At 38.6% G+C, this 22,440-nt stretch overlaps 1 protein-coding gene across 1 annotated transcript in view; it reads left to right on the top strand.

Annotated features, from left to right (window-relative positions):
* LOC122792903 (CUB and sushi domain-containing protein 1-like) overlaps positions 1-22,440 on the top strand; it is a 4,548,980-nt gene that overhangs the window by 1,198,790 nt on the left and 3,327,750 nt on the right. The window contains exon 20 of the mRNA XM_044060461.1: positions 18,453-18,569. Within this exon, the coding sequence (XP_043916396.1) occupies positions 18,453-18,569 (117 nt within the window). The remainder of the gene's footprint in view (positions 1-18,452; positions 18,570-22,440) is intronic.

The following is a 22,440-nucleotide window of genomic DNA, read 5'->3' on the forward strand; positions in this document are numbered from 1 at the left end:
TATTTTTGAAAGAAGTTAATGACTAACTTCAATTGAATACAAAGGGAGCTTTGATTTAATTTTGTAATGCACCTGTTACTTTCTATTATGGACATTCCTTTTATATACTGAGTTCTCTGATATGGTGCTAACTTCCTCAGCAGTGAATTCCAAGCATAAACTTTCAAAAAGATCTGGATCAGATATTGCCTTATAGACAAGGCACATATCATATCTAAGCAAACTATATGAAATAAAATATAATTATAATATGTGAAGTCTTTCTGAAAAGCTTAAGCTTTCCAGTCCTATGATTTTGCTAGTAAGGTATCATTGTACCTTTTCAGTTTGTTTTGGGTACCTTACTGAAGACTACAAAATGTAATGTTTTATTCAACATGGTATCCGATAAGAAAAGAATAAAGTGATTCAGTGGTACTTGTGGAGAGATGGGCTAATGGAAACTGATGATTTACAGAATAAGTTCTGTTGACTCTGAATGGTCCATTAGCTAATGATGATACTATTACCCTCCATTGTGTCTAAACCTTTAGTGATGACATTATTTGTCTGATCTGACATATTACAGCTAGTGGGAAAATATAAATGTGAGGATAACTGAAATAAGATTGGCTTAAGTTAGAGTTCTTTTAAGGGATTAGCCTTTGCAATAAAATGTAGTTAGAAAGATAAGGCAGAGGGGCTTTTGAAGGAAAATTTACATTAGTTGCACAGAAGTTCAACACAAAAGGGCAGGGGAGGATGATCTGGCAAGTTTAGATCTGCTCACAAAACAATCTGTCTTTGCTGCTGTCTCAGAAAAAAAAAATGAAATTGAACAGTGCATACATAAAGTAAGACTTGTTTCTTCTCACAACTCTCAGACAGCTAATCCATGTATAGTTGCAGATATTGTCTTCGCTTATTTTATTGTTGCAAGCAGCTGATCAAAATAAAGATATGAATGCTGTAAGCATTTTAATATGTATTTAGTCATTTAGTATCCAAGTAAGTTTTTGCATACTTGCCATTGTGTAGTGTATATCACAATGTTATATCCTACAGCACACAGGTGTAGATTACTGGCTATTATGGCCTCAGTACACATGCAAATTCAAGTTGCTATGCTATGCTTTTTGTTACTTTGTCATTTTTAAGAAGTTCTGTTACACTGTCTTTCCAATAAATATGCTTCCGTTATCTGCATCATTCAATGAAATATCTTCACCACAGCAGTTTTAGGGAAAATGGTTCTGGAAAAAGAGGTAGAACATGTTCTAATGTATACAGACATGCTTAAAAGGAAACTGGTTAGATAGTTATCATTGATTTTATGCTACTACGTTCAGGTAAAAAGTTTGGACTTGGACTGAAAGCATAATGCATTCAGTGTCAGCTGCCATGTCTCATGACTAAGATGTCTGTGGTTTAGGGGTCATTTACTTGCAAGCTTTGCTGTCTGTATTGTGTTGCTGATTAAGAAGTGAAAGCTGCAGAAAGTTTATTGTAGTTAACAGGGTAGTTTACCTTTGCTTAGAGCCCCACATCTAGTGTGTGTGTGTGTGTGTGTGTGTGTGTGTGTGTGTGCGCGCGTGCGCGTGTGTGAGTACAGACACACTGCTATAAATTATTTTTTACCTTTATTGTATTACTGGCAGCTAAAGCAATTAAATGATTCTGATCTCTATTTTACTTGAAATACAAAATGTTAACTAAAGTATTTCACATTAAGACATACAGAGATGTGTGCTATGTCAGCATTGCACCTTTCATACTCATTATCAAGAAAGCTGTTTTACAGAGCTAAATATTAAATCTCCTGTAATGTTACCGATATTTAATTGCCTGCCATTTTCAGCTTTCAGTGCTTGCTGTTAGCTGAACCGAATTCTGTAAAAGAAAAAAAATCCAAGAGAGTCATTCAGCTACATTCCATGTGAGAATAAGCCAATCTCTGTGATCATCGGTTAGAAAAGAGATGGGCAATCATGTCACAGCACATTCTGTATCCCATCTTAATTGCTTGATGGGTCCCAGATTGACTATTGCTTCTGTTTCATCCTTCTGTTTCACTGTACTGCTCACTGCCTTTGTTCTCAACTGTGCAGAATGAAGTTGTGTTTGTGAATTCACTGACCAGCACTAATCTTGCTTTCCAGTAAACACAAAATAGTAAAGTTTGACATAATATTACTAAATCTTAACTTAATGAGTAAGACATTATAATTTATATGTAGAGCTGATCAGATGCATTTTCTTCAAGGCAGTTCATCACCATAATAGTAAATCATCAGACTTTAACACAACACTTGGGAAATTAAATATATTTTCTTTCACATTTGTTTATATGATGTCACTTCATTTACAAATGAATATCAGTAAGTAAGGATCACCAAGTAATACATATCACTGTCCAGATTCAGATGAGAAGTTGAACTCAGGCCCCTTTTGTCTGAACTGACAGTAAAGATGAAGTTAAAGAAAGTGTAGTGCTTCACAAAAAGAGCAAAAAAATGTACTTGTTCACCTAACAAAATATTTTCCACGTCATGTAAGTACACTGCTCGGATTCCTTTTTCCGTTAGTACAAACCTAGATACAGCAATCAGATAGACAAATCAATAAAATAACTCAGTTATCCTAATGCTGTATAGTTTATTAAATTTAGGTCAGGACTGAGTAAATCTTTATTTTCCTGTATTACCTTAAAATAATTTCTGATTCTGACATCCGTATGTTGACAAACACACTGTCACACAGAGCAGCTCTGAAACAGATGCATTTTTATAGGTCTTTAGAATTAAATTGAATATATCTAGGGTACACATGTCATGACAGTTTGACATGTGAGCTTTAACCTCCATTTTCTCCCATACCATACAATGCTAGTAAAGGGGATAATGCCAACTAATAATGGTGCAGTAAAGAGGGTAGACAGAAATCCACAGGTTGAAGCATGAGTCATCATGACATTTTTGAACATCCTAGTAGGAGTCCTTGACATTATTATATGAAATAATAATAAACCATGCTTTATATTTTTCATGTACAGACATTAGGTGATTGGTTTAGTACAGGGACTATGAATACCATAGCAGATGTAATTTGAATTCACTTTTTTGATATTTGTATACATTCTTTTAACAGATAAGTATTTATACAAATACAGAAGTATAAACATACAGTTTGATGCATACTTTCTCATGTACAGTAGCTTCTGTGAAGAGTAATTTACAAATATCAGGGTAGTTTTCCATCAACAATCTTACATTATTCATTGCTCATCATTTATTTGTCTGTCAGGTATTCATGACTATGTCTGCATGCTGGACATGAAGTAACAGTTCTTCATTGAGGATAATACAGTATTATTTTATTTCCATAATGACATAGGTCACCTTCTGTTTGCAACACCTGTCACAGTTATGTGAACTTCATCTGTCTTACCCAAATGCCAGGATTAACATGTGCAGTATAGCCATTGACTTAATGTGAAAATGTCACATGGGCAAAAATAGCCAATGTTTTGTGTATGCATTGAATATATAAGTAAATGTCATTATCTAGTTTGCCCAGCAAATAGGATTTATCTGTGAGCTGCATACCCCTTTCAAATTTGAATTTGCGTACATGCCTTTTCTGTCATTTATAACTATAAGAACCTTTTTGTGAGTTGCTGTGATTTCTGAATATATCCATATGCAGATTATCCTTTCATTTAAAGAATTAAGCTTTCACTTTTTGATCAAAAATAGATTTCCAGCTAACAGTACCTCACACAGAGCTGAACATAATGATGCACAGTATATTTTTGGTTTTGTTTTCATATGAAATGCAAGAAAATTCATTAACAACTTTGACAAATTGCTTTAATGCTTTATAATAAATCTTGGCAACAAGCAATTCTAGAGAATGGGCCAGACCTGTACAAGCGCAGCAGACAGAGACTGGTCACTAGGGGGATATAGTAAGTATATGTATACATATATGCTATAGAGCGATTGTTAATACACCATGTCAAGCCTGGTGCATTGCTATATATGTGCACCTACAGAAGTATTCATAAAATGCAGTATTGATTCTTAACATGTACACAAATACATATTCGGCATAGATATCCCATACTGTATATGATGTGTGGTCCACTGGAATATTCCATGCTGTACAGATAGCTTCTCATTCTCTTAGTGCATAAAGTAGTCAAATGACATGAAGATCATGCCTCAGGATGGTATCTGGACATGTCAACATTGCTCTGGTTGGTGACAAATACTGGTATCTGGAAAGGCTAACTTATTGCTTTCTGACCACAATGCTATAGTTACATAAGTATCTCTGTACTGCACTGTTTTGAAGCTCTTGCCCATATCTGCCACTGTTTTCTGCCCTTTCTGAAACTGCTCTGCAGACATAATCAGGGGTGAGTCATGATAATTTCAGTCCCTCTGTATATGCCTGTTAATCAGACATAATTCACATGTTATTATAATGAAAGGATCCTGTGTGAGCATCCATAACATTAGCAGTACAGAAGTAAAGGTCTGATGAATAGAGACACTCCATCTATAGCAGTCACATTGAAAAATGCTTCTGAAAAATTTAGTATGCTCGAATCAAGCAATACCAAAGGTATTATGAGTAGCCTTCATAACGTTGTTCATCTAACAAGTGGCTGGTGTGACTCTTAACCACTAAGAAATCATTTGATTTATTTCTTGACATTTGTTTACTGGGAGAATCTGACTGGGTAAAAGTTCATTTTCACTCTAGGCCTGGGGAGAAAGCTCCAGATTATTACAACATATTTTAAGATGAATAATTTTATAGTCTTCAAAAATAAAACAAAAACATGTGCAGTTTTAATAATTATAACAAACTAGTGGTAATATAAAAACTTTTGTTAAGAATTGATACAAGGTATATGACATTAATATTTATAGAAATGTTATACAGTTTGTAGAAATTAAAGGTAAGTTAGTCTAATATAAACAGGAGTTGCAGTATGAAATGAGGAGAAAACAGGCTCATGGTATATTAAGAGATACTTAGGGAAGAAAATTTGACAGAACTATGGATGTAAGTGAAAAAGGGAGAGTAAGAAAGTTTAAGGGAAAATAGGTAGTTGTTTACATTCAGGGATATAGTTTACTCTGATTTTGAGCAAGGATAAAGCCAGATTTTAGCTGTGAAGTCTTTCAAAGTGGTTTTGAAAGATGAGAGGGAAGTTATTGAGCTAATGGATACATGTATGGAATTCCAGGCCTTAGCAACCTTGAACGAGTACAGACAATGTCCACATTTACTTTTTGTCTGAGTTATGATTCAGTTAGCAGCCATGTGAACTAAAGTACAGTCACATTTGGTCAACTTGTTAGATATGTAGCAAAGATTAAAAACTAAAAGATTGCAAGCTACAATAGTTGTCAGTAGACTATCAGTGGTTTTAACACTTTGAACAGTTGGTTTTGTTATTAATATAATTGACAGTACCGAAGGTAAGGAATAAAATGTTGCTGCAATACACCTGTATCCAACTATATTCAGTGGGGCATGAGCACAAATATTTGCAGGGGGGAAGAGGAGCTTGGCAAGATGGAAAGAATGGACTAAGATGTGACTGATTAAATGCAATTCAGAACAGAGTTTTGGGATTTAATAATTCAGGGAACAACTACATCACTGGAGAGAAAACAGTAGCCAGAGTAAAATGGGAGCAAGATCAGTATAACAGATAGAATTCAAAACTTCCTAGGGCAGACATATGACAGTACCAGTGAAGATAGGAAAATGGTTAAATGAGATTTGCAGTATAATAAGGCCTCATGGGATGGATAGACTGTATGGAGTAAATGGTATTTATTTGTTATCCAAATCTATGCCTTTCAGTAAACAAATCTTAGGGCTTTATTTTTCTGAGAGTTGGGATATGGCAAATTATATTCAAACATTTAGACTGGAATAAAGATACAGCAAAACATTTCATAGTGGTTAAGTCAGCATGTGGTACATAACCCATCAGTGCTAGCAAAACTGTCTTCAGAGTCATAAAAACAACCAGGCCAGGAATCCACCGCAAACTGTTTTATTGTCTCTAGCACTTTGGGTGAAAAAACCTTCAAGGAATAAAACATCATGGATTAGATGCCTTACGAGTTTTGTTTGCTGAAACATGGGTAATGGCTGCAATTTTTTAAAATTATATAGGTAGTACGATATCTTATACATACTAGAAGTGATGATCTTTCCATTTTGGAACAAATGTATTTACTTCATTGCCTAACTTTTAAGGCATGCATTTCATGTTCTACTTTTACTGCTTCTCAAAATCCTGCACAACCGTATTTTATTTAGCATTCAATAATGAAGTTTTCAGTCAACTTTTCTACATATTCCAACCATAAATGAAAAATGCAGCATCATATCATAATTAGCCACATAAAAGCTCATCCCTTAGTACTGTTCTGCTGTGGTATAAGCCACCAAAAGACGCTCACAATTATAGGTTCATAGGTTGGTACTAGGCTATCGGCCCTAGGGTCTATACAAACCTAGCCATAACAATTCCCTGGATATAGCTTCCCACAGTATTTACTTCTCTGGACCGCTGTCTAGCAGGGTGACTGACATGATCCCAGGGGTGAATTTCCTATCTCCCATTCAGTCATCAAGGTTCCTTTTGAAGAGGGCCAAGGAGGCACTCTACTTGAGATGTATGGGCAGTCTATTCCAGAGTATGGGGAGTCTCTGGGTCAGGAACCTATCCCTCCAGAATGTTTTGTTCATTGTGATGACAAGGTTTAGATCCCTGGAGTGTAGCTCTGAGGGATTGGGATTTTTTTAAGTGGAGCATGTCCAATAACTCAGGGTTTGACATGGCCTTGTATGTTAAGCAGAGATCGCCTCTGAGTAGACGATATGCCACAGAGTATAGCTGGATTTTTTTTAGACGGTCAGCATATGACATCTGCTTTAGGCCTGTGATTCTTTTAGTGAGGTATTTCTGTGGCCTTTCCAGCTGTTGCAGATGTCTTGTGAGGTACATACCAAATGGGGCATTATACTCTATAATGGGGTCTAATGAGGGATGAGTACAGTGGGACAATGACCTCCTTTTTTCTGGATGAAAAGCCCTTAGTGATGAGGTGTGTCACATAGAAGGATTTCCTGACTGTTGTGGTGATGTGGTTATCGAAAGTGAGACCACTGTCCACCTGTGTCCCTAAGTCTCTCATCATACCTTCAATGTTTAGTGTACTGCCACCTATGTGGTAATTCATGGGTAAATGTTTTTTTCCAACGGGGATATCTATACATTTCTTGGCATTAAGCTTGAGCCCATGGCTCTGGAACCAGGCATCTGTTTCTGTAAGGCCCTTTTGTAGAATATCCACATCATTTGGGGATTCAACAATGGCTCCCAGTTTGCAGTCATCTGCGAACTTTGTTAGCCAGAGTCCCTTAGTGTTGGCCTGTACTTCAGAGAAGTAGATGCCAAACAAGAGTGGTCCCAGTACTGAACCCTGAGGTACTCCACTTGTCACTTGTCTGGAGCTGGATTTGGAGTTGGCTACTTTTACAGTCTGGGTTTTGTCAGTAAGCCACATGGAAACCCATCGAGCGATGTAGGGATTTATGCCCAGCTTAGTAAGTTTATCTATGATTCCAGAGTGGGAGATGGTGTTGAAGGCCTTGGCGAGGTCCAGATAGGCTGTGTGGACTGCCTTACCCTCGTCCACAGCTCTGGAGACTGATTCAAATAAGTCAATCAGGTTCAGGTGACAAGATCGGCCCTCCACAAACCCAAACTGGGTGGGGTCCAGTGTTTGAAGATTGCCAGTGTCTTTGTTTATAAGTTCATGATAATGCGTTCCATGCCCTTGCAGATCAGGCTCGTCAGACTGATGTGATGGTAGTTCCTGGGATCCAAGATGGATCCCCCCTTGTGGAGTAGGATAACTGTAGCTGTGCGCCACTCAGTAGGCATGAAGCCTGAGGTGAGGCTATGATTAAACATGACACTTAGGTGAGGTGCCAGTTCATTTTGTAGTTCATGTAGTACACAGCCTGGAATGTCATCAGGTCCCATCGATGCTGTATTCTTAGCTTTGAAGAGTGCAGTTTCTACCTGTGTGGCCATGATTACCAGAATTTGGCAATCTTTTGGTATTGAGATGGGCCCTTTAGGGGGTGAGAGAGGGGTGAAGTTGGCACTAAATCGATCTGCCAGGATATTGGCAATATCCTTGGGATCAGTATATTTAATGCCATTCTGCTGAAGCTCAGAGCAGATCTGAGCATTGCCGTTTAGATTCTTGACATAACTATAGAATGTCTTGTGGTTGTCTTTGGAATCTTTGGCAATTTTATTTTCGTAATTAGTTTTTGAGGATTTTATGAGGGATCTCAGCTTCTTACTGAGGCTGGTAAGGGAGTTTTTTGCATCCTGGGATTTTCCTCTTTTCTGCAACAGTTTCTTCCTTCTGTTGTATAGTTTGTTTATAGCAGGGGACCACCAGATTGGCTTCCTTTTTTTTTGGAGGAGAGCATTTTGGTTCTATTTGGAACGGCACGATTCATGCATGAGTGGATGTGCTCATACAGTGCCTTAGTGCAGGATTCTGCAGTCGAACTTTCAGATCCTGTCTGCATGAGTGTCCTGAAGTTTGTCACTTCTGACGTCAGTAGCATGAAGTTGCTTTGGAGAAGTTTTTTAAGGAGGTTTCCTTACAGGGGTGTGGGGGTGGGATGTGTATGTCATGGGTGATTTGCTTATGGTCAGACATGACCTATGAGGGGGTGACCACTGGTGTGGAGCATCTATCTCCCATGTTGGTAATGACCAGGTCTAGGATATTGGAGCCTCTGGTGGAACAATGGATTAGTTGATCCAGGGCGTTGGAAATTATGAATTCCAAGAACTGTTGGGAAAAGGAGTTGGTACCCGCGTAGTTTTCCCAGTTACTGACAGGGTAGTTGAAATCACCCAGTATTAGGGTGTTTGGATGTATCTTAATATTTTCCAGTATGTTTAGAAAGGTTTGTTGAGAATCTTGGAGCATGGTGGGAGATCTGTAGCAAGCTATAATTTGGATTGCAGTCTTACCTAGTGTCAGTTGCACCTGGAGAATTTCAGATGCATTGTGTTGGGCAACTAGCCTGGAGGTGTGAATATTCTTGGTGAATATGGACACTGCTCCACCTTTAGTGTTTCAGTCTTGGTTTTGTGGCCAACAAGTGTGGTAAGAGTTGTAGCCTGGTATTGCAGGGGTACTCTCTGGAGCCTTGAACCAGGTCTCAGTTACTGCACAGATATCGATGTTCTCCATTTTTAGGATTGCCTTGAGAGAGTGCATTTTGAGGTTTAGACTTCTAGTATTGAGTAGAATTACCTTCAGATTTTGCATGCTTGTATCTGTTATGGTGGTGGTTTTGTCCTTTGAACCTTGCCTAAAAAAGGCACTATAGGGGTGGCAAGAGCTTTAGCCAGTATCCTGGATCCCAGGCATGACAGGTGCAGACCATCTCTGGCAAAGCATCGTGGTTTGTCAATCATGTCTTCCCAGGCAGACAGATACTGGATCCCCTTTGGATGACACCAGAAGCTTAGCCAATTGTTTAAGTCAATCATTTTGTCCTTAGATTATTAGATCACTTTTGCAGTAGCCTAAGCTATCTGGGTGCTGTCCATTGCCAGCAGCCAGCTTTTCAAAGCTTTAGGGCACCCTCCACACACTTTAACAGTTGGAAGGTTGAGAGGAGCTCCATATAAAAAAGCAAGAGTCAAAACATCACAGCTTTCTTGTTTTCAAAGTGGACTCATTTGACGGACTTCATGGAACTGTTGGTCAGCTAGCAATCATTCAAGGCTGGGCAATTTAATCGATGGTTTAGGAAAACCATCCAAAAAATTAATTTTCTGAGGAAACAATTATGTCTTTTCTGTCATGGTTATTAGTTTATCTGGGTAACTTATTGGTTAAGTTGTTATTATGTGTAAAGGGGAGATTGTGTGTGTCAGTGTTTGTGTGACAAACTGTAAAATACATAATTTTTGACATTTTTCCTATAGATTATATAGGTTATGTATTTTAGCAGCAGGGTATTGTGATATTGGGGCCTGGCATTGGTTTTCCTATCTCAGAACCTTGTGTTGGCTATTTTGGGGACTGACATTGGTTTTCCTATCTCAGAACCTCTTGTTGGCTGTTTTGGGGACTGACATTGGTTTTCCTATCTCAGAACCTGGTGTGGGCTGTTTTGGTGACTGACATTGGTTTTCCTATCTCAGAACCTCGTGTTGGCTGTTTCAAGTTTTACTGAATTATTCATGTTCCACTCTCCACCTTCAGTGCTTCCTTCTCAGTGTAAAGTGAACAGGGCAGTTACTGGTCACAACATTTCTTTTTTCCCACAAGAAAAAAGAAAGGAATCAGGGAGTCCTTGAGTGTCAGGCCATCTCTAGTTTTGCCTTAGCCACTGGTAGCTGACTGTGCTATGGCTGAACTTGTCTTCTCAGACCTCTTAGGATTTCCCCCTGGTTCCCATGGGGTGGCACCTACAGCCACTAATGACTGGGGAATAGACACATCCACTACACCTGTAGGGATGCCCTCCATAGGCAAGAGACAAACAATCTTCTTTGTCTTAGGGGAAGGGGTAGGTAAAAATACTTAACACAAATTGGAAAGGGAGCCTGAGCCCCAGATTGGTATGCTGGCTGTAGGTTGATCTTTTCTTTCAATGATTTTCTCAGGTAAAGAAAACAAAAGAGAAATAACGTGTCTCCTTCTGTTTCTGTTTCTATTTCAATGGGCAGTGAAGATTTGATAGAATTTTCTAGATAACTTATTTCTATTTTCTTGTGACCTAGTACCTTTTTAGAGAGGAACAGAAAATGAATGTTCTCACTTTGTGCCAATGAATTTCAGTAAGAAGAGCAGGGATCGAGCAGGGATAGAAAGAATAATGTAATGTTTCAACATTTTTATTTTCAACCTGAAGATTCTGCTTCTGAGGAGTGTGGCTTCAGAGTTATCTTTTTTCTGACACTATCGAAAATGAACATGTTTTTTCCCACTTCCTAAGAGAGCAGCTGTTTCTCCTGTTTCATCTTCTTGCCCCTAGGATGTCTGGCTCGATAAATACTTGTTTTCTAAAAACAGAGCAAACCTTGCTGTGACTTCCCTATCCAAAACTGCTTCCGCTAAACAAATTATGACTCCTAAGCCTATTCCCTTTGACAAAAACAGGAAAGCTTTTGACACATTTGGGAAGAAAGTGCATTTCTTCAGCCACAATAACAACATAATGGGTGTCACCCCTTTTTTTTTTCAGATTCCTCCTTGCCCAGTAGACCACATTGTCCTATTTCATCTAGTTCTGCAACAAATGCTCTTGGAGGGACTAATAAAACTAGTGAGTGAGTGACTGTCAGATGGACAAAGGGTGTTATTCAAGGAAGTTTTCAAGTGCCAAAGAGAGGAAGACTTGGAAGCCTGTGCTAGACCTCTCCTTTCTAAATCTTTTTGTCAAAGTCTCAAAAGTTCAAAATGTTAACCATTCAGTCCCTTTTAACTCTTGTACCTTTTATATGTTTCATGATAAAGCAAGTTTTAAAAAGTGTATGCCATCACATTCCCCTTGTCAAACAGTTCAGTTGTATCTTATGATTTTGTGTATCTGGCATACATTATCAGTTCTCTGTCTTACTATTAAGAAGGCCTGCTGCTCCATGAGTATTTACAGAGTGTCGGGTTCCAGAAATTGCTTAATACAGACTTCAAGGCATTCACATTTCCCATATTTTGATGAGTGCTTTTATTTTTGGACTCTTTTTCCAGTTGTCAAGAGTGCCTATCAACTGTTCAAAATATTGCACTCAGGCTGTCTTTTCAAGTGAACTTACATAAATCCTTTCTCATCACTTCTGACAGAATTGTTTTTCTGGAATGTCTGTCAGATTCTGCCCTGGGAAAAGCTTTCTTCCTCCAAACAAAGTAGAGATATTCCAAAAGTTCTCCCTGAGTTTTTCCAGTCGAACCAGACATCTGCTAGGGAATTTCTTGGGAGATGGAAGAGAGATCATGGCCTCTATGATTCTTATGACGCCCCAAGCCACACTTCACAGTAAAAAAATCCTGCTGCTCCATGAGTATTTACAGAGTGTCGGGTTCCAGAAATTGCTTAATACAGACTTCAAGGCATTCACATTTCCCATATTTTGATGAGTGCTTTTATTTTTGGACTCTTTTTCCAGTTGTCAAGAGTGCCTATCAACTGTTCAAAATATTGCACTCAGGCTGTCTTTTCAAGTGAACTTACATAAATCCTTTCTCATCACTTCTGCCAGAATTGTTTTTCTGGAATGTCTGTCAGATTCTGCCCTGGGAAAAGCTTTCTTCCTCCAAACAAAGTAGAGATATTCCAAAAGTTCTCCCTGAGTTTTTCCAGTCGAACCAGACATCTGCTAGGGAATTTCTTGGGAGATGGAAGAGAGATCATGGCCCCTATGATTCTTATGACGCCCCAAGCCACACTTCACAGTAAAAAAATCCAATGGTACCCAGGCCAGTCTTGTCCCTTTTTCTTTTCAGACCCCCATTTTAGGAATGTAAGGAGGGAGGTTCTGATAGGGGTAGACAAGATTTCTCACAGTCACTCACTCTCTTTCTCTCTTCCATCTCCTCCCCAGTCTGTCACAACAAATGCTTCAGACTTGGTGTGGGGACCCATTTCCAAAGTTGTGAAGTTGCAAGGTCTGCGGAAATAGCACAGCAGACAAAATCACAGAAATGTCATAGAGATGATGGTAGTGATAAATGCTTTGAAATCCTTTTATCATCTGTAGTCCCCAGGATCAGTACTAATTTTCACAGTCAATGCTATTCTGATATCGTAGATAAATAAACAAGGGGTACTAGATCCTACTCCCTTTACAGATATCCACTGATTTACAATAGGGGACAACAAAGCTCAGTTTGACTCTTCAGGTTTCCTACATTCCATCACAATATTGCCTTGTAGCATACAAGCTGAGCAGGACCAGGACAGATCCAGGGTACTGCAGGAATTGATTCATCTCTGGGGGGACTCTTCAAGTAGATCTGTTTGCCTTGTCTCAAAACAGGCCTATTAGACAGAGGCCTTCTTATTCCCACTGAAGAGAATGTACCTCATTGCCTTTCAGCTCTCTCCACCGATACCCAGGAATCATCTCAAGATCCAGAAGGACTTCCCAAAGATTGTGGTGATTACTCTGTTCTGGCTTGGACGACAGTGTTTCCCCCTTCTTTTGAAACTGGCAAAGGGTAATTACCACAAGTTTCCCCAGAGACTGCATTTACTCATACTAGACAAGGATTGTTTGATACACCCCAACATAAAAACTCTTCAACTAACTGCCTGGTTGATAGAATTTTGATACCTATAAGGCACTTTTATATGAGGATGTGCAGCTGGTATTAAAGGAAGATGAAAAATAAACCTATGAAATCATATATATTTTAGTGGAAAATATTTTCTAGTTGCTACCAATTCAGTAACCAGGACCATTTTAAGGCCCAGCTGAATCTGGTTCTTGATTATTTGCATGAGTTACTATCCTCTGCCCTTTCTTACTCCTTTGTCAAGGTTCATTTGTTGGGCAGTTCTGCTTGTCTATCCTTGGAATCCCCCATTTCTTCCTATGCCTGAGATAAGCAGTTTTTGAAAGGGGTTTTACAAATCTGTCTACCTAGAAAACAGGTGGCTTCTCCTTAGAATCGTAACTTTGTGCTTAAAAATCTCTCTTCTTCCATTTGAACCAGCTCATCAGGCTGAACTCAGGTTCTTAACATGGAAGACTGTTTTACTTATTGCTGTGTCTTCTGCTGGGAGAGCATCTAAGTTACAAGCTTTTATGGTGAATCAGCCCTACCTCATTTTCCACAAAGACAGGGTTTCTTTTTCTGAGGTAATCTCTGGGTTTAAAATGAACCAGTCTATTAATTGTCCTGTCTTTCCCTGACACCAAAAACATATGAGAAAAAAAAATCTTGGTACTCAGGATGTTCACAGGGAGCTGAAATATTACATAGAAAAAAAAAACTCAGTCCTTCAGGAAAGCTGAACAGGTATTTGTCTCCTATGAAGGTATGAGGAAGAAACAGCCAGTGTCAAAACAGATAGTTTCTAGGTGTTTGTTTCATGCTGTCTCTTTTTGTTATTCTCGCCTTAATAAGCTGTTTGTCACTTTCAGTCAGTGTTAGGGCCCATTCTGTCAGGACTAGACTTCTTCAGTGGCTTCCTAGAAAGACATTGTCTATAGAAGTATTCTAGAGGTAACAATCTGGTCCTCTGTGCATACTTTTACACAGCAGTACAAACTGGATTCATTTCCCAGGTCCAGATCAGGCGTTACTAAGACCATTACTAAGACCATTCTCCTAGGGCTCCAGGATTCTTAATTTATTTCCTCCTCCCTGTTTAGATTCTAAGCTATGGTAGTCTACCCAAACTGCTTAGGCTACTTCAACAATTACTTCATTCTGAACATAATGCATTTGTGTAAATAAACTTACCATAAACAGACACATGCAACAACTGTAATGGCTTTATGGCACATCAGCAAGTCAAATGGCATCAGAAACACTCAGTCTAGTAATCCAAACCTCCTCTACAGCATCAACAGAATGGTTTGCAGTCATAGGTATAGCTCATAGAGGATACTGCTGCTTGGGAACAGACTCTGCACCCACATAAAGTTCATCCCTGTCCATCTTCAAGCACAATTTAGATCTGTGGATTGGAAAGAGAAAATGTACCCCCTGTACTACTAATGGACAGATGCAGCTACTAAATGCTTTATAGCATGCATGGGTCCCCTAAAATGATGTATGGTATGATCCCAGTTATTCTCATTATGGGTTAGGGGTAATATATAACTACTGACTATGGGATGGGTAAGGATAATCTATAACCAAATGGGATAGATTATTTTTAGCACAAAAAGGGAAACTGGCTAGGCTTAAAATGTCCCTTAAGTGTCTATACAAGTAGATGTCCTAATATTGCAGAAGCTGTTTCTTTTGCACAGCCTCACTGTCTTTTTTATTTATTTATTTATTTTTATTTTTAATGTATATTGCAAGGGTGTTGAAGTACATACCCTTGTGTATATAGTTACCCTTCTGCTTCTCCTTTCCAGGCTACTGCCTCCCTTCCTGAGGCAAGAAAACTCTGAGGTTTTTGCTTTCTAACAGTCATTTTATTTTGATCTCCTCTCAAGCTCCTGACAGTGTGTGCAGTGGGCATTCTAAGGATTTGAAAAGCTGGTCAGTGGCAGCTTAGGTTATAAAAACAGTGATTTACTAAAAAAAACAATCTGTTATGGTAAGTTTACTTACATAACTGTACTATCTTAGATTAAAATGCAAGTCTCTTCCCTTTAGCCAAAAAGCTCAAAATTTGTTATCCCAAACAGAACTAAGATGCTATCCTCCAAAAAAAGGAAAACAATCTGGTGGTCGCCTGCCATAAACAAACTGTACAACAGAAGGAAGAAACTGTTGCAAAAGAGAGTAAAATTCCATGGTCAGTCTCAGTAAGAAGCTGCAATCCCTCATAAAATCCTCCAAAGCTAGTTACGAAAACAAAATCGCCACTGATTCTATAGACAACCACAAAGCATTCTATAGCTATGTCAAGAATCGCAATGGCAACACCCAGATCTTCTCTAAGTTACAGCATAATAGCACTAAATATACAGAACCAACTGATATTGCCAACATCCTGGCAGATAGGTTCAGTGCTAACTTTACCCCCCTCTCACCCCCTGAAGGACCCATCTCTATACCAGAAGAATGCAAAGTTCCTGTAATCACGGCTGCACAGGTAAAAACCACACTCTCCAAAGACAAGAACACAGCATCCATGGGACCAGACAACATCCCATGCTGCATTCTACACAAACTACAGAACGAACTGGCACCCCACCTGAGTACCATGTTCAGTCATAGCTTCACCTCAGGCTTTGTGCCCATTGAATGGCGCACAGCGACGGTTATCCCACTGCACAAAGGGGGAGCCACCACGGACCCCGGGAACTACCGCCCCATTAGCCTGACCAGCCTGGTCTGCAAGGCCATGAAATGTATCATCATGGAACATATAAACAAAGACATTGGTAATCTCCACACTCTGGACCCCACTCAGTTCGGGTTTGTAAAAGACAGAGCATGTATCCTAAGCTGATAGACTTCTTTGAAGCAGTCACCAAAGCTGTAGACAAGGGTAAGGTGGTTCACACAGGCTATCTAGATCTTGCCATGGCTTTTGACACCATACCCACTCTAGAGTTATAGATAAACTCATTAAACTAGGTATAAATCCCTATGTCACAAGATGGGTTGCCAACTGGCTCACTGACAGAACCCACACTTTGAAAGTAGCAGACTCCAAATCCAACTTCAAACCAGTGACAAGTGGAGTACCACAGGGTTTAGTCCTGAGTCCTCTCCTGTTTGGTATCTACTTCTCTGAAGTACAGGCTAACACAGAAGGTCTTTGGCTAATGAAGTTCGCAGATGACTGCAAACTAGGAGCCATAATCGAAACTCCTAACGATGTGGACATCCTACAAAAGGGCCTCACTGAGACAGATGCCTGGTGTCAAAGCCATGGCCTCAAGCTCAATGCCAAAAAGTGCATTGTCATCCCCTTTGGTAAAAACTCTGTACCTATGAACTACAACATAGGCAGTAGTATACTTAACACTGAAATTGTGATGAGACCTTGGGACACAGGTGGACAGTAGTCAGGAAATCCTTCTACATGGCACACCTCATCACAAAATGTTTCTCATCCAGAAAAAAAGAGGTCATTGTTCCCCTCTACTCGTCATTCATTAGACCCATTATACAGTACAACGCCCCTTTTGGTATGTACCTCACAAGACATCTACAACAACTGGAAAGGCCACAGAAATACCTCACAAAGAGGATTACTGGCCTCAAACAGATGCCCTACACAGACCATCTCAAAAAACTCCAGCTTTAGTCTGTCGCATATCGCCTACTCAGAAGCGATCTCTGCCTAACATACAAAGCTATGTCAAACCCAGAGCTGTTGGACATGCTCCGCTTTAAGAAATCCCCAGTCCCTCCGAGTTGCAAGCTCTAGGGACCTAAACCTTGTCACCACAATAAATAGAACATGCCGGAGGGATAGATTCCTGTCCCAGAGACTTCCCATACTCTGCAACAAACTACCTATCTATATCAAACAAAGCTCCTCATTAGTACTCTTCAAGAAAAATCTTGATGATTGGATGGGAAATAGGAAATTCACCCCGGAGATCACTTCTGTGGCTCTGCTTGACAGTGGCACAGGAAAATAATTTTCTTGGGTGGCAAAAGCCAGGACACCTTTTTGGCTGGGCTTGTATAGGCCCTAGGGCTGATAGCCTAGTACCTACCTATGAACCTATAACTCCTTCAGGGCATCCCTGTACCCTATTTGCATATCTGAATTATGGAATAACTTCTCCCTTCCAGAGAGACAGATTGCACAACTAAAAAGCTTTAAAGTTTCACTTACCTCATGCTACAAAGATAGATAACACTGTCATTGCTAAACACCTTCCTGGCTAATTTATTCAAGAGTATACAGTTAATCACCTATAGTCTTTATATCAAAGCTTTCATATAACCTCTATTAGTTTTATTTACAAATTCTCAGATGACTGTCATCCATGCCTTCTCTTTAGTCTACTCCTTCATAAAAATATTGTCATAATCTTTATCTGTGCAGATTAGTTTATACTCTTAATGTTTCAATTGCCTTTCATGACTGTATGCTACAAGCACACACTTAATTTATTTAGTATACTATGACCACTGATTCATGTAACGGTTTGTAGAACATTTTATTACTCTACTGTTTACTAAAGCAAATACTACCTTACTAAATGATTGTTGTGAAAATGTATGTGATTTTCTGTATATTGTTTCTTTTTCTGCAATTTTTCTGACTTGGCCTTTACTGAAAAGGGGTATTTTCCTAGGCAATTCATATAAATAAATAAATAAACAAATAAGCTTAAACCAAAGAGACTAACATGAGTGAAAAGAAAATGATGTTCTAAAATGGGGACTACAGGATAAAATACTCAACTGTAATTGTATTTTGATAAATAAATATTACATTTTTTGCATGGTTCTTTATTTGCTTGAGTTCCAGTTGTAACATAATTGTTTTGCAAACCTGAGTTTTCTTTTTGTGCTTGTTGCTATCAGTTAGGAGAAATTGTTGTCTGGAAGATAAGAAATATTTACAGTTCCCTATGCTGCAAACAGTCAAACATGCTTAGTTTTCAGTAAACACTTTATACATTCCAGAAGTTGTAGTGGATAAATTACCATACCACAAATTGCTTGCCATCTTCAACTTACTTAATACAGAAAAAGAGATGTTGATAACTTTTTTTCCCCCTACAGCTCCCTGTGGAGGTCAGTATACCGAATCAGGAGGGATGGTATTATCACCTAATTATCCTCATAATTACACAGCTGGCCAAGTGTGTCTTTACTCAATCACAGTTCCAGAAGAGTTTGGTGAGTGTTTACAGTTTCATACTCTTCTGACTGATTAATTGATGTTTTTTTTTTAATTGTTTATTCATTGGCCTCCTTTTATCCAAAGTAAACTGTTTAGAAATACTCTGGAATGTTAACTTTGCATCAGTGTGTGTGTGTGTGTGTGTGTGTGGGGGGGGGGGGGGGGGGGGGCTCATGTGTATGTGTGTTTTTATAATAAGAAGATATAATATGAGCCCATAAATTAATACTCATAACTACACAGAAACAATGTTTGCATATATGGTATCCAAACTTGTATATTAATAATACCTGCCCACTCACTCATAAAATACAAAAGAACATATACAGATGTTTTGTAAGCTAGGACAGTTTTAACTGATTACATCATGTAAAATAAACAAAACCATGGAACCTTATTATCAGGTTTTTTTACATTTTAGAAATGGATTCATGCTTTGTGTCGACATTTATTCTGTGTTCTGTCATTGCATAATACTCGTATTGTTATTAGTATTCCACCAGCTTAATTTTCTGGCATGACTTATACCAACTTTCCTTGATCGCTACATAAAATATTTCGTGTCTTGGAAGTAATTCTTGAGTGAACATAAGGGGCTAAGAATACATTCCATGCAAGCGTATTTACTATTCTTACAGTATAGACATAATTAGCAACAACAGACCTGGGTAGACTGAATCATTCAAAGTCATTTTATTTTGGAAATGTTATTTAATGCTGTATATACTTCTTTTCACATGCTACTGTTATGAATAATACAATTCTAAGCCTGAATACCTGAACAGATAAGGTAATTACTGTTACCGTTGAGCTGTTTCAACTCAGGGCCTGGAATAATGTATCGGAGAGAGCAAATAGGAAAACTCACAGCATGAAGGGCTTGGGGACCTTCACCCCCTCACATGAAATGTCTGTAACGTATTTTCATACTATTCAAATATAATGAATTTGAAACTGTGCTATGTAAAATAATGGCTTATAGGTAACAGTGTGTGGTCCAGTTTAATACGTGAACTTTGTGTATGATTCATTCTGATATGTTTTAAAAGTGAATCAATGTTGTATATCCTTGAGGAAAAGGTAAAATATATTTTAACAGGATATAGATGAGTAAAAACACTGAACTACAAAAAAAAAAAAAAAAAAAAAAAAAACCTTTCCTTATATGATCACATGCATTTATTTTTGGTAACAACCACAAATGCAGAGATTCCAAGGTAACTTGTAACCCTGAATAAAAAAAAAAAAAAAAGAACTGTTTACTAAACAAGGTATGCACACACCATTCTTTAATGTTTAAAGCACTTATGCAGGTTAGTTTTGAATTTTAATACTCTGTGCCTACATTTTATCAGTACTATGATTGGTGTGCTTACATTGCTGCTTCATCAAAAGCTTTCTGAAAGTATTCATTTCTCCCATGTGATCTACAGTCATGTAGTAAGCCACAGTAAGCTTTGAAATTTTCCCACACTGGAAATCATAAATGATATACTTTAAGAATGCTATACATAATCACTGTCTTGGATTCTGTAAATAATAACCAAGATGTTATATGACAGATTTTGAGTGTGTTTTTCAACTACCGAGTGACCTCCAAACCCTGGATCCTACTCAATTCAGCTTCAACAAGGGCAGATCCTGGCTGTTAAATCTGGTGGACTTCTTTAAAAATGTGACCAGGGCCATTGATGAGGGCAAATTTGTGCACACAGCATACCTTGACTTGGCAAAGGCTTTTGACACAATCCCACATTCAGGCATTATCGATATACTTAGCAAACTGAATGGAAACCCCTTCATTTGAAGATGGGTTGCCAACTTGCTCACAAACTGGACATGCACTCTCAAAGTGGGTAACTCCACATCAGCTAGCAGACTTGTTACCAGTGGGGTGCCACATGGGTCAGTGCTGGCCCTTACTATTTGGTATATATTTCTTAGATGTTCAGATCAAAACTAAGGGGTTGTGGCTGACTAAGTTTGCAGATGACTGTAAACTAGGTGCAATCATTGAATCCCCAAATGATGTCAGTATACTCCAGGAGAGTCTCACACAGAACAATGACTGGTGAATTAGTCTCGGTCTCAAACTGAATGCAAAGAAATGCATCATCATTCCCTTCGGTACAAACAATGTCCCTTCACACTGTCAAATCAACAATACCCTGGCTACCCACGAAGTAGTAAGGGTTCTGGAATTACAAATTGACTGCAACCTTAACATTGACCACCATGTGTCAACTGTAGTAAGGAAGGCTTTCTACATAGCATACTTGATTAGTAAAGGCATTGCCTCGAGAACAAAAGAGGTTATAACCCCTCTATAGTCAGCACTAATCTGGGCCATAATTGAGTATAACTTCTCATTTGGCATGTACTGTACAAAGCACCTGCAGCAACTGGAGAGACCTCAAGAAGATCAAGGGGCTCCAGCATGTAACATATACAGACTTACTAAAGTCACTGTTACTATACTCTATGCTGTATAGACTTCTTAGGGGAGATTTATGCCTGGCCTACAGAGCAATCCAAGACCCAAACCTAATAAACTTGATGCATACCAGTAATTCAAATGGGACTAGGGCTTCCCATTCCAGGGACCTAAATATGGCCTGTGACTTAAATGGGACATGCTGGAGAGACAGATTTATCTCCCAGTGACTGCTGCATCTTTGTAACAGGCTGCAGATTCATGTAAAACAGAGCACCTCTATGACACTGTTCAAGACAAACCTGGACAAGTGGATGAGGCACCATACATTCTTACCAAAGATAGCACCCACAACCCTCCTGGACATGGGCAGTCATCACTAAATGTAATCTTGGGTATTGACTAGCATTCTCATTGTATTACATTGGGATGAACCGGATAGGATTCAAATGATCTCTGGGTCGATAGCCTAGTAATCTCCTATGATCCTATGATACTATGATCCTATATGGACTTAGTTATATAACCTCTGTAATTATTTATCTGCAAGGATAGGGCTCAGGTGATATAAAGTGGTGATTACCTGCTGTAGGTGTGTATAACACTGAAGACATTAAATGGATAATGAAGTCATCATATGTACAAGTGTGTGTGTGTGTGTGTGTGTGTGTGTGTGTGTGTGTGTGTGTGTGTGTGTTTGTGTGTGTGTGTGTGACAATTATGCAAATAACTCCTTAGTCATCATGGTTATATGCAGATTGTGCCTTAAGGACATAGTAGTACTCCAGGGAAATGACCTTTGAATGCACAATGAAACACAAGTCTGTAATGCATTTAAGCCACTAAGTCTAACTGTACTGTACCTGCCTCTAAACAGGAGACATCCAAGTATAAATGAGAACTATGGAGTACATCCAACATAGGTGTTCTCACACACCATATGCTCATTTATTAGCAGACACTTTACTAAAGTATTGATATTCATGCCTATAAAGCTCAAAATTGCCATATTCATCTGCCCCCTGAGGATAATCCCAAGACCCAACTCACCTACTGACCCCCACCACAGGGAAACAATCCCCAGGAAAATAATAGAAATAAAGTCCACAAGTAACGACCTAAAGATTAAATAGTTTCACGTATCTCTGGTATAAACTACCTCTATATATAATCAAGAATTTTTCAAGACAAATGGTCTACTGAAATCAGAACCAAAAACTACATGTTCATATACTCCTTTCCAAAATATGATCTTGAGATTGTATCATAATACACTGTCTTTAAACATGTTAGCCTAGAATCAGTGCTCAGGCTACTGATTTAATTTACTTCGGATTTCTTGTATGTTGTAGCTTATCATTAGTAACTATCTTTGATTAATATCACTCTGTTGACCATGGATTGAGTGTTTTAGCTCTACTGTTAGAAACAAA

This window comes from Protopterus annectens, chromosome 2.part0 (genome assembly GCF_019279795.1).
Source record: "Protopterus annectens isolate FY-2018-M chromosome 2.part0, PAN1.0, whole genome shotgun sequence".
Classification (NCBI taxonomy): domain Eukaryota; kingdom Metazoa; phylum Chordata; order Ceratodontiformes; family Protopteridae; genus Protopterus; species Protopterus annectens.